Consider the following 12,241-nt stretch of genomic DNA (forward strand, 5'->3'; position numbering starts at 1 on the left):
AGTAAATAGGTCTCGCAGGTTGTGAACGAACCAGGAAGTGAGTGGACGCCAAGTTAGGATGTGAGAAAAAACATCGATAATTTCTTTTATTGCCGTTTGTTTAAATTTCTTTCTACCTACATCGTTTTATAGTATATTCTTCTTTATATTAAAAACATCAATCATGATTTCAACTCGTTTTATCATTTTTTATAAGCCTGGTTTCTAACGTAACACGGTAGGACACCACAATGTTACGTTCACAACCTATTTTTAGTGGATGAATTCGAAGCTAAATAGTTTATAGAACCTTCTTAACTTTATTATGTGAGTGTAAAACTAAATTGCAAGTACCATGAAACTAATTTTATTGAAATTCTCAGAAAGTAATGAAGGTTTATTTAAGCTCAAAGTCAGCAAATATTCCATGTCACAAAAAACGTGTCATCCGTGTCCAGTCACAGGGGAAGAAAATGTTTCACATTTCTTTATTTCAAAAGAAAACTTCATTTTTTTATTTATTTTATTTCTTCAAACAATATTTATGGATAATCTGCTAAATATTTCTTTAAATCATGGAAATTAAAGATGAAATGATTATGTAAACCCGGACCAATGAAAAGTAACATCATTTCATGGACTGACCCATATACAACCCTGCTTAGCCGATTCCATGTGTGTAGCTTATGAAATCTTTCTCCTACAGTAGCCAGTACTCTTCTAAATGAAGAAATATATCAATACATAATAGTGATTAGAAAAAATATGATTTATGTAACAACAGATAGATGAGCATTGATGCATGAATCCATGGGTTTAGAAGCTCAGGCGACAATTCAATATTTCAATGCAAAATCGCTCACTGCTAAACTTGGTCTACACAGACTGTGCACTGAATCCCTGCAAGCTCTCTCAGCCTGCTGGCGGATCCGCACGTGACGTCACGAATCTGCCTCTAGACTCCCTTGGGATTTTTCCAGATGCGTTTTGTTATTTTATTTTTTTCTGCTGTAGACAGATGGACGGCGGCACGGTGGTGTAGTGGTTAGCGCTGTCGCCTCACAGCAAGAAGGTCCTGGGTTCGAGCCCCGGGGCCGGCGAGGGCCTTTCTGTGCGGAGTTTGCATGTTCTCCCCGTGTCCGCGTGGGTTTCCTCCGGGTGCTCCGGTTTCCCCCACAGTCCAAAGACATGCAGGTTAGGTTAACTGGTGACTCTAAATTGACCGTAGGTGTGAATGTGAGTGTGAGTGGTTGTCTGTGTCTATGTGTCAGCCCTGTGATGACCTGGCGACTTGTCCAGGGTGTACCCTGCCTTTCGCCCGTAGTCAGCTGGGATAGACTCCAGCTTGCCTGCGACCCTGTAGAAGGATAAAGCGGCTAGAGATAATGAGATGAGATGAGATGAGACAGATGGACTTGTGCAAAATTACCCTTCTGGATAAGTGTCTAAAGGGACATACTTTCATGTAAAAAACACAAAATTGGTCCAGGATATGCACTTTAAAGGTGCCCTTCCACCAAAAACGTTTAATACTGGCTCTTTTTGAAATACCATAGTTCACTCCGAGTTGCGTATGCATGCTGCATGTGAAAATGTAATTCTACTCCCATTCCCTGTATTAGCTTATGAAAGAAAATAGTCGGAAAAACGAGCGGATCTGAAAAAGCCCTACGAACTTACGCCACTTCGAAAATTAGTATTCATGGCCTCGTCCACCTTGGCTTGCGATCGCCCACGGGAAGAAAGTTCGGATTTAAGCGCGAGGAGAGATAGCAGAGCCCATCTCGTCAGTAGCTAACGAAGAGGACCTAACAGCAATTTGAAAACATCAGGGATCCCAGCAGTAATTGAAAAAAATAGAGGAATGTAAGAAACTATCAGCAGGGGTCAAGGGGGCTGCCTGAAGCTGTTGAGATTTTAACATTTAAAGATGCTATAGAACTAGCCTGGGCCCGCCCATCCTAAGCGTGACGCAACACGAGGGCCTGTTGCGAGCTTAGTCGGGCCAGGCAAGCTATCTACAGCTCTTCCAAGCTCCCGAAAAACCGGGAACCAATCAACTTTGAGCATCTCCAACGGCCCTGGGTAGAGGCGTGTTCAAGGCACTGACGTAGTAGAACTGCGACCGGAAGCCATAGATTGTTTACAGAATCTATGCCGGAAGCGCTTCATTCACTAGAAACATTATGAACATGGAGCAAGTTCTCATTGAAAATGGAGCAAAGAGCAGCCCTGGAGGTATTTATTGAAAGGAAGGACGTTTTCGCCTTGCTCCCGACCGGCTTTGGTAAGAGTTTAATCTACCAGTTAGCCCCGTCGCGTCGCATACGTCAGAGGAAAGAGTGATGTGATTGGTTTAAGCTTCGTAACAGCCTTTTCTGGCTTCGACCAGTAGCAAACTGAGGCATTTCAGGGAGGCGGGTCAACCACGGGCTCTGGGAAACGGTTGGGCTTAATATCTTGGCCAGACCAATAGCTTGGAGAGCTTTGAAGTCGCGTTAGCCAGGCTACTATAGAACACATTTTTTACATAGATTTAACATAGAAAAGCAACAGAATTTAACAATAATGTGTATCTATTTGATGCTATATTTTGTAATCAATGACATAAGTGGCAAAAAAAAATTTATAAAAATTAGACGAAAATGTAGCTTTGAAGAATATACTTGCCTAAATATTCCACTGATTTTGTTATAACAATAGTATCCATAGTTCATCTCATTTATTTTTTTGTTTCAAGTTAATGTCAAAACTAGTCTAATATAAGCCACATTCATTTTTCAAAAATCACGAATATGAGCAGAAATCAATGATTCAGTAATATTAGATATATACATATGTACAGCAAATACTGGAGATATTTGATTTAAACCTCTCTTTTTGAAAGGTTTCACTGCAAAGGAATTTAATGCTCTTTTCTGGGGTGCATTCTGTCTTTCCTCCAGTTTTCTCTGCTTTTGTTTCTCTGATCTTTCCTTCTGCTTTTCTGATGTTCCTGCAGTGCTCTGAATTAAGTTCAACACATTAGAATTAAATTAAGTTCAACGCATTAGAAACAAAAGCATGAACGGAGTTAAAACGTTTTCTAGCAAATGGGCGCAGCCGTATTGTTTTCTCGTTCTATCGCGTACAGTCTCGCGGTATTTACATCAATTTAACTTCCGAGTGTTCCCGAATGTCAACGAGAACAAACGAAGCCGACGAAAACATCGCTAAACAAGCAAACCAAATCAGAACGTATTCTGCTGGTCATTTTACTTCAACATATTTTTAATGGATATACAAGAGATTAAAAAAAAACCACTTTCGCTAGAAAATAGCGGAATTCCGCTAAATAGCGGACGTCTGGGATCCCTGAAACATGTCTAAACAAGTTCGTGCCTGTGTTATTTGTGGCAGTAACACATCAACGTTGCATTTCTTGCCCAAGATAGAAGAGGTGAAGAAGAAATGGTTGGAATTTATCTTTGGAACACCACCAGTGAAGTATAATGCAGCGTTAGTACTGTGTTCTGATCATTTCAACCACAGTGACTTTTCAAACTTCGGTGCCTTCAGTAGTGGTTTTGCTTCGAGGTTGTTTTTAATCCCTGGATCTGTACCGTCAAGACGATCGACCACCAGCTCACAAGCTGTAAGTAAAACATGAACTTTTTGTTCGAAGGTTTTTGTTACAAAATAGCATGTTCATATTCTCCACGTTAGCATGCATGACATGGTCACAAGCTAGGCAGGGATGAGAGTTTTCCGCTTTTCGACAGATTTCCGCTTTTTCTGAGTAAAAAAACCACCTTTTTATAGTATGCCAAATCCGTTGAGAATTTTTTTTATTAATTTCGGGGAGTTGGGGTATGTTCCTTCATGCTGTTCAAACTTTATTAACTCCAACAATGTTTACACATTATTTGTAAGTCGCCATCTTTAGTCTCGTTTAAATCTCGTTGAATGTGATGTAAAATTCGTGTTTTCTACATTATTGGTCAAAACGTCGACACCATAATAGCCAATCAAAACAGTTTTTACAAAGACGCCCACGTCCGCTTGTTCTGACCCACTGGAGGTAGCGTCACAGTGCTGTTAGCCAATCAGAGGTAACACGTTTACATGTCATGAATATTAATGAGTAAGAGCTGAAATCCTGTCGTTCTCCCGCCACCCACTCCTCCACCAAACTAGAACAGCCTGAAACAGGAGAACCACAGCATTTTTTTCACCAAAACCGGCTCACAGGGCATTCATTCGTACTAGAGACCACCGCACAATTAATGAAAAAACGATGCAATGAGACCTTTAAGCCTTTTCATGTCCTCTGGTCAAGAACAAGATCTCTTCTTCTTCTTCTATCCACAGGGTGTAAGGATGCCACGCCTAAGGAATGCCCAGTTCCAGCAGTTCAGAGTAAAGGAGGGATACTGTGTGTGTCCGCCAAGGGGAAGCGTTACTGTAAACCCATGTGCAATGAGGTACAAAAACAATCATAACAAAAATAACCAAGCTTTTGAAAAAAAAAAATACAAAAAATCAATACAAAAGCACCCCCTTGTGGAAAACTGTGGTCACTTCAACTTTTTTTTTCAGTCGGCTCAGTCTTCGATTCCCTCATTGCACTGATTCTGTCCAAATCCAAACATGCACATTTAAAAACTGAGTTTTACTGAAGAGAGTTGACATCACGATATTTTGGAACCTTTAACATTTCCTGTGCCTCTCATGCTTTGGTTTGGAATGTAAATGAAGCAAAACTTCGACGTTAACCCAAAGCGCTGCTCACTCCAGGGCTACGACTTTGGCTTCCTGAGGACTTCGAGGCTGTATGAGGAATGCAGTAACGCCACTCGGCACACATGGACGACTCAGTACGTGGGCGGGAAGAAGCTGGCCGTGTGTAACAGTGAGTAAAAATGTCTTGCTGGTCAACTCCACAAGATTTCCATCATCGAGAGGAAAAATACAAAATTAACAAACAAGTGCACATTAAATCATTACCTTTATCCTGAAGCTGGTTTCCAGCCTCTTCCTCTCTGCACGAAGATCTACCAAGTATCCATCTTTCATCATTATTACTTTTATTATTAAAGAATGACTTTTTTTTTTCATCGATTCATTGTAGGCATGGAACTTTTCACTCAATTCATGATTCAATTCACAATACTGGGCTCACGAGTGGATTTTCCCACCATATTTTTGAAAGAAATTATCTGAAGAAAGTTTCCTATTCTTTATCTTACATATTTCTTTTATTAAATGGGAGGAAAAAAAACATTCTTCATAACCATCAATAATTACTGACCCACATTTGTAAAGATTGGAGTAAAATATAATACACTATTCACTAAAATATTCATTTTATTAAAAGTGAAAAATTAGATCAACAAATCAGACTTTTATTAATAAACATTTAAGAACAATAGTGAAAGCTGTCGTCAGGATTAAACAGAAAACAATTACCACCATTTCCTTCTTTTTTCTTGAGATTTTGGCAGTCTGTAAAAAAAATATATATATATATATATATATATATATATATATATATATATATATATATATATATTAGTGCTGTCACGCGATTAAAATATTTAATCGCGATTAATGTCGCGACTGTCATAGTTAACTCGCGATTAATCGCAATTTAATCGCACATTTTTGTCACATGAAAAACCATTGTAATTCTCTTATCAGCATAAAAACGTGAATGGGCTTGTTTTGTATTGCAAAGCATAACACGTCTTGATACAGCTACTGCAAAGTGAAACCTAAGCCGAACACCGGGACTGGCAAAAGAACCATGAGTGAAGTGATCTACTGTTTGAGTTAGTCTACAACTCTAATCAGAGAGACAGGTTACACAGTGATGGTAGGCTTGACATGCTTGATTATAATATAAAGTACACTATTATATTAAGTTTAAGTTGTTCGTTGATAAATATTGCATTGAATCTGATCTTTACTGTTTCAGCTCACTTAACATATTTTGTACTTTTACACTTTCTGCCTGTTGATGCGTCGCGCTATCCAATCAGAGGCGGCCAAATTTGCATATTACAGGAAGGATTTCTGGGATAGCATTGAGTTTACAGTTCAGAGGGATCTGGCTTCTTTAGACGCTGTCTTCTTAAAACTGAATAAATATTTAAAAAGAGCCAAATGAGCCAGTCTTTTGAATGGCTCTTTTCAAAGAACGGATCACAAAGATGCGGATCCCATCAAAGAGCCATAAATCCCATCTCTACTAGCGCGCCCTGCCCGCGCTGGTTCTTTGGGGGAGGAGGGCAGAGGACTCTGGCTGTGCGGGGCGTGGCATTACAGTCTAGCTGCTATCAGTTTTCTAAGCAAAGTCTCTGTTCCAAGTTCCTGGCAGTTTCAAAAGCTTATGAAAAACCTACATCATGTTACAAAGCGTGAATCTCGCGATAAAAAAATTATCGCCGTTAAAATTGAGTCAAGTTAACGCGTTAATAACGCGACATTTTTGACAGCACTAATATATATATATATATATATATATATATAAAAAGCTCTGATTTCTTGTTAAATTTATTCTGTCCTGCAAAGGCAATTGAACTGCTTGAAAATTTAACCCAGACCACCTATCAACATAACCACCTGCCAGTCAAAACTTTACAAATAGATATTAAACTTTTTCTTTTTCTATTTTTTTTCTATGTGTTTGTGTAGTTTGATGTTTGTTTGAGTGTTTTTGTCCGCCGATTGTGGTGTAGCTCCAGACCCAGTTTTGGGCGTCGGTTCCCTCCAGGCCTTGGTTCGCCGTGGGCGATGCCTGCGCTCCCAGCTATGGACTGCATTGAGCTCGTTGATCATTTTACATCGTGGTTGTCCAGCGCTCTGCGCTTTAACGCTTGGCGTGATGTTCCGAGCGATGTTGCTCGGTGGTGTCGCGGCGGCTGTGCAGGCGGTTTGGGACACACCAGTGCTCTGCGTGGCGGAGCTTCTCTGCTTGCTTTGTGGATCCACGGCGTGGTGTTCGAGCGATGTTGCTGACGGCGTCGCGGTGGCGGTGCTGGAGATGTGGGACTTGTTTTCGTGCGCCTTTTGGTGGGACTGTGGCTGCTACACCACGGGAATTACATCCTGACCCCTACTTGGTGGACTTTTTATTTATTTATTTATTTTCTTTTTTTTGTCTACTATTTATCTGTTGTCTGTATCTGTGTGTGTGTGATTGTGTGTGTGTGTATGTTTGAACTTCCTGTAAAGCGTCTTTGAGTACCATGAAAAGCGCTATACAAAACAGATGTATTATTATTAAACTTAGGGGTATAATTTGTTTCTTTGGAAATAATCTCTTTAAAACAGAGCCCTTAAAGACAAAAGTCCATTTTTCTCAGTTTGCACCTTTTGTAGTTACTGCCTTTTGCCTTTGCATGTCAGTATTTGTCGCAGCATTCGAGCTGTGTTACTTCCACCTGTGGTGAAGTCAAATGGATAACTGCTGTTTTACTTTATTTTACCTTCTGCTGCCAAAACAATGCAATTACAGCTACAAAAAACTAAGATTACGCAGCCTGAAAATAATCAATTCAAATCATCATAAATGTGCACCGTAATTTATCATCAGACGATATATCACGACATGCCTAGTTTATAGTTACGTTTATAGTTATACAACACCTGCAAAACAAGTTAGGAGCTTGTTGTGGAACAGTTGTTCCATCGCCAATAACTTTTTTCCCCTCAAAAAAAACAGCTTGTCACATTTCTGAGAAACTACAAAGTGTGAACTCTTCTGTCCAAAGCCACTAACTCTGGCAGTGGAGACTCCTTACAATTTATGGAACATCTCCATAATTCAAGTCCTTGTGAATTTGCTGCTCCTCCAGAAAACGATCATGACAGAAATCAGACCGAGCGCTTTAATAGAAATATAAACCTGCCTTGTTCCTTCTAACCAATGAGAATTGAGAATGTTCTTGATTTTCTTCTCTGTGTAGTCGAGCGAGTCTGAGATTTCAGAGTTTTCTGTCCTTCCGCATTATACTCACGAACAAAACCCATGAAAAGATGCATCCTGCTTTTCATGTTCTTTTTTTTTTTGTTAAGATATTGTGTACTTCAATCTGCAAGGCTGTCTAAAAGTGAAAAGTGTTTTCTCATTTCACTCTGCAGAGTCCAACATTCAAATCGCAGGCGTACCTTCAGCTTACTTCCCCGAGAACCAGGACTGCTGGGTGACGAAAAGTAACTCAAGACTCGAGGAAGAGATCATTCACACTTTTGAGAATGAACTGAGCAAGAAAGACATTAAAGGTCCTTACACACACACTTGTCTTTTGTGTGGATAAAAATGGCCTCTCTCTTGGGACCAAGGATGATGAATCAACACTGTGTATTGAGCTTACAAGTGGAATACTTGTGTACAGAATTCATCAATAAAACCGAAAACGTGCTGGAATCTTGTGCCAGTCTGGTGGTTTGTGTTTACAGTGTTTACTGACTAGTTCTTAACTTCAGGGAAAATAATTAACACATCACTGGAGGAAATTCAATTTCAGGAGTTTAAACGCTGATTATGTGGAAAATATTTCCTTAAACAATGACCGAATAATGACTATTATGCTACTGACGTCACATGTAATAAGCTAACGACTTCACTTCTTACTCTAGATTCCAGCAAGCCACTCACATTTTCCATTTCAGCTCCAACACCGAGAAAGCAAACCGATCTCATTCGCATGAATCTGCTACTCCTCTTCTTTCTTTTTGTTGTTCAGCCAGCATTGTAGTCGAGTCACTAAACCTCCCAGTGTTCAAGTCCGAGTCAAATCCAAGTCTCATCTCATCTCATCATCTCTAGCCGCTTTATCCTGTTCTACAGGGTCGCAGGCAAGCTGGAGTCTATCCCAGGTGACTACGGGCGAAAGGCGGGGTACACCCTGGACAAGTCGCCAGGTCATCACAGGGCTGACACATAGACACAGACAACCATTCACACTCACATTCACACCTACGGTCAATTTAGAGTCACCAGTTAACCTAACCTGCATGTCTTTGGACTGTGGGGGAAACCGGAGCACCCGGAGGAAACCCACGCGGACACGGGGAGAACATGCAAACTCTGCACAGAAAGGCCCTCGCCGGCCACGGGGCTCGAACCCAGGACCTTCTTGCTGTGAGGCGACAGCGCTAACCACTACACCACTGTGCCGCCTCAATAAAAATATTTGAGTAAAAAAACTTTTCTTTCCCCCAAATGAGAGCAAAGTGTGCATTTTTGCATATATATTTAAAAAAAAATTGCTCGACTGAGGACCCTGTGTTCCAGTATCGTGCTTGTAAGAGAAGCCTGGTTCTCCTTCATCAAACACCACACCTGGAAAACTTAATCATAATCACAATCTGTCAGAAAAAAAAAAATACTGATATTGAATAAATCCCAGATAAACTGTCAGTCAAATCCCTGATCCAGCTCATTCCACTTCAGTTCTATAATCAGCAAAGTCTTTTATACGAAGTCACTTTAAAAACGCACAATGGAATTCAACACGATATCACTTTAGATCCATGCATATATTTGAAATTTATGATATTGTATGTAATGCACACACATCTTGAAACATCGATAAAGGACATTTATTGTCAAACTCAAGAATTAATTCACAATAAAAAAATTCAAAGTGACAGTTGGTCCATGTTCGGACCGTCATGCTGGAGATTCTGGGTCTGTGTCGTCCAGGGGTCTCAGCAGCAGTGACTGAGGGGGTCAGGAATCTGTCACGGAGGTGAGCTAGCCTGATGTGCTGATCCTGAACTGGCGTCGTGACTCGAGGCTGACCAGGGCGTGGACGATCCCTGGTGCTCCCTGTCTGTCTGTAACGCTGACTCAAACGGGAAATGGTCGAATGATGAACACCGAAGTGCCGGGCGACCTCTGTCTGTGTACTTCCAGCACGCAACATACCGATGGCCTGTTCACGTTGGTTTTGGCTTAGGCGTGGCATCTTCAATAATGACAATTTTCCCATCATTTCCCCCGGGTATTTATAGGCAAGATTGTGTGTGTACAGTGTATGCAAAATTTGTTTGAAAATTAAAGCCTGTCCACGTCATTGACTACCCGAGTCATATTGTACGTTATTGAGTACAACTCCCTTAAATTCTGATTTGAGCACAGATTTGGAACTTATTCGGGCGGAACGAAGTTATTTTTCCATTGTGATATATTTCTTTTCTTCTTGAGATAACCCACTGCGCAAAGATACGTTGAAACGACGTCTTTTTTAGGTCATTTTTGGACGTCGAATGACGGTCCTCTGAAGGTGCAGACTGTAACGCCAGATGACGTCTTTTTCCTGACGTCTATCGAACGTCCGGTACGGACGTGCAGAGGACGCCCATATCGCGGCTAATTGTAGTTGAAAAGTGGTCGTCTTTTCTACGTCCGTCCGAGGACGTCTTTTCTACGTTTAAACTCGATGCATTGTTTACCGTTTCTTCCTCTGTGCATAGTCACATTTCAGAAGGTGGCATAGCCTGTTCCAGTTAATTTTCATATAACTTAATTGTCTAAATTAAGTAAATAATTATATTAAGTAAATAACTAAATTAAGTAAATAACTAAATTTTAAGGTGTAAAGCATTCCAGCTCTGCTGAGCCAAATGAAACTACAGGAAAATAGCAGGCTAGCCTACAGCTAGCAGGTTCTCCAACTTAACCTACATTACATCAGCTCTTTGGCGTTTATGGAAAGATACATTATCCTACAAATAAATGCACTTACATTTGCACAGAGTGTATGTGAAAGGTTAAGACACAAAACCAACCGCAAAATAGTTTTTTTTTTAATATAACTTTAAATCAAATGAAGTCAAAACAACATAGTAAGGGATTTGGACTGAATGTTAATCATATAAAATATATATACACACACACACAGCATGATCTACTGTCTAAAGTGATAACTGAACAGTTCAGAAACCCTCCATGTCCATTTATAGACAATAAAATTACAATTCAATCCTCACTCATGTCTCTTTTTTATTCCGTTTTAATACTGGCAAAACAGGCCAACTTGCCAACTCGTGGGAAAAAAAAAAAAAGACGCGGTGGATTAAGTGAAAAGGTCCTCAGTCCTCTCAGCATTGTGTCCTCCACCTCCTCGTCTTTGAGGTGCATGTTTAAGGTGTTCAGATCAGCAGAAGAAACAATTAGAACCGTGCGGCCATTTGCTTCTCCGGCACAGAAGAAAAGTTCCTCTGAATCGCGAGAAACGTTAGCGGTGTTGTTGGCCAATCAGAGTGGCGTTTACTATTGGGCTGCGTCGACGCGGTTGGCCAATCAGAGAGGCGTTGACTGGTTGAACTCAAGTTGAACTCAAATAGACAACAAATTAAACAGATAAAATATAATGTTGAAATTATATTTAAAATAAATAAAATAAAATATTAAAATTCACGGACAATATTAATAACAATGTTGATATTTGTAATATTTATTTATATTTATAGTTTGTAATAAAATTGATTTAAATTAAAAATAGGTTAGATACGTAATTTTCCTGCACCCGTTTTAGACGTCTTGATGACGTCCAAAAAAGTCACCTTGTCTGACGTTAAAATTTTCAACTACATATTGACGTCCAAATAGGGTCATAGTTAGACGTCTAAATAGCAGACCGAGTTTGCACGTCATTTAGAAGTCCAGAATTGGTCTTGGACCGACAGACGCAATAAAGACATGATCTGCACGTCCGTACGACGTCTAATGTTCAGTGGGAAACTCAGCACGAATTCAGCAAGTTTTATCGATGTGCGTTTTTAAAGTTACTTAGTGTAGTTCGATTAATTTTCTTTTACATCACTCCATAAACTCTGTTGAAAAGAAACATATTAACCTTGAAGCATTCGCTTCATCTGCCGTGTCGCGTGATCCTCGCCCAATCCGATAAAGTGACACACCCTGGGGGAGTGCGATACTGAAATTGATTTGTGCTTATTCCTGGATTTCATGGTGACTGTCTGCCTTCTGGCCTGCTGTTTATTTCTGTTTTTCCGCTCTCTAGCCTGTGACAGATGCCAGTAAGAGCCTTGTGGATAACCCATCTCATAAATACTCACTCAAACTAGAAAGCAAGGAGGGTTCTTTGCTGAGATTTGGAACAGGTAATAAAATGGGTGGATGTATACATATTTAAATATATATCAAGCTGTGAGTCTTATGCCTATTTGGCAAATCAGTGCATTATTGTTCCAGCAGAACCTGTACAGAGCTGTTTCACAGATCCAGGCTGTGGCTTCCTCAGAGGAA

The 12,241-nt window shown here is 40.2% G+C and overlaps 1 protein-coding gene across 1 annotated transcript in view; it reads left to right on the plus strand.

Moving 5' to 3' along the window:
- The window catches only part of si:ch1073-126c3.2 (uncharacterized protein LOC555816 homolog), a 40,928-nt gene extending 32,539 nt beyond the window's left edge, over positions 1 to 8,389 (plus strand). The window contains exons 4-6 of the mRNA XM_060924594.1: positions 4,330 to 4,442; positions 4,756 to 4,870; positions 8,104 to 8,389. Of these exons, the coding sequence (XP_060780577.1) occupies positions 4,330 to 4,442; positions 4,756 to 4,870; positions 8,104 to 8,279 (404 nt within the window). The 3' untranslated portion in view covers positions 8,280 to 8,389. The remainder of the gene's footprint in view (positions 1 to 4,329; positions 4,443 to 4,755; positions 4,871 to 8,103) is intronic.
- Positions 8,390 to 12,241: the final 3,852 nt, after the last annotated feature.

Source organism: Neoarius graeffei, chromosome 7, assembly GCF_027579695.1.
Source record: "Neoarius graeffei isolate fNeoGra1 chromosome 7, fNeoGra1.pri, whole genome shotgun sequence".
Taxonomy (NCBI): Eukaryota; Metazoa; Chordata; class Actinopteri; order Siluriformes; family Ariidae; genus Neoarius; species Neoarius graeffei.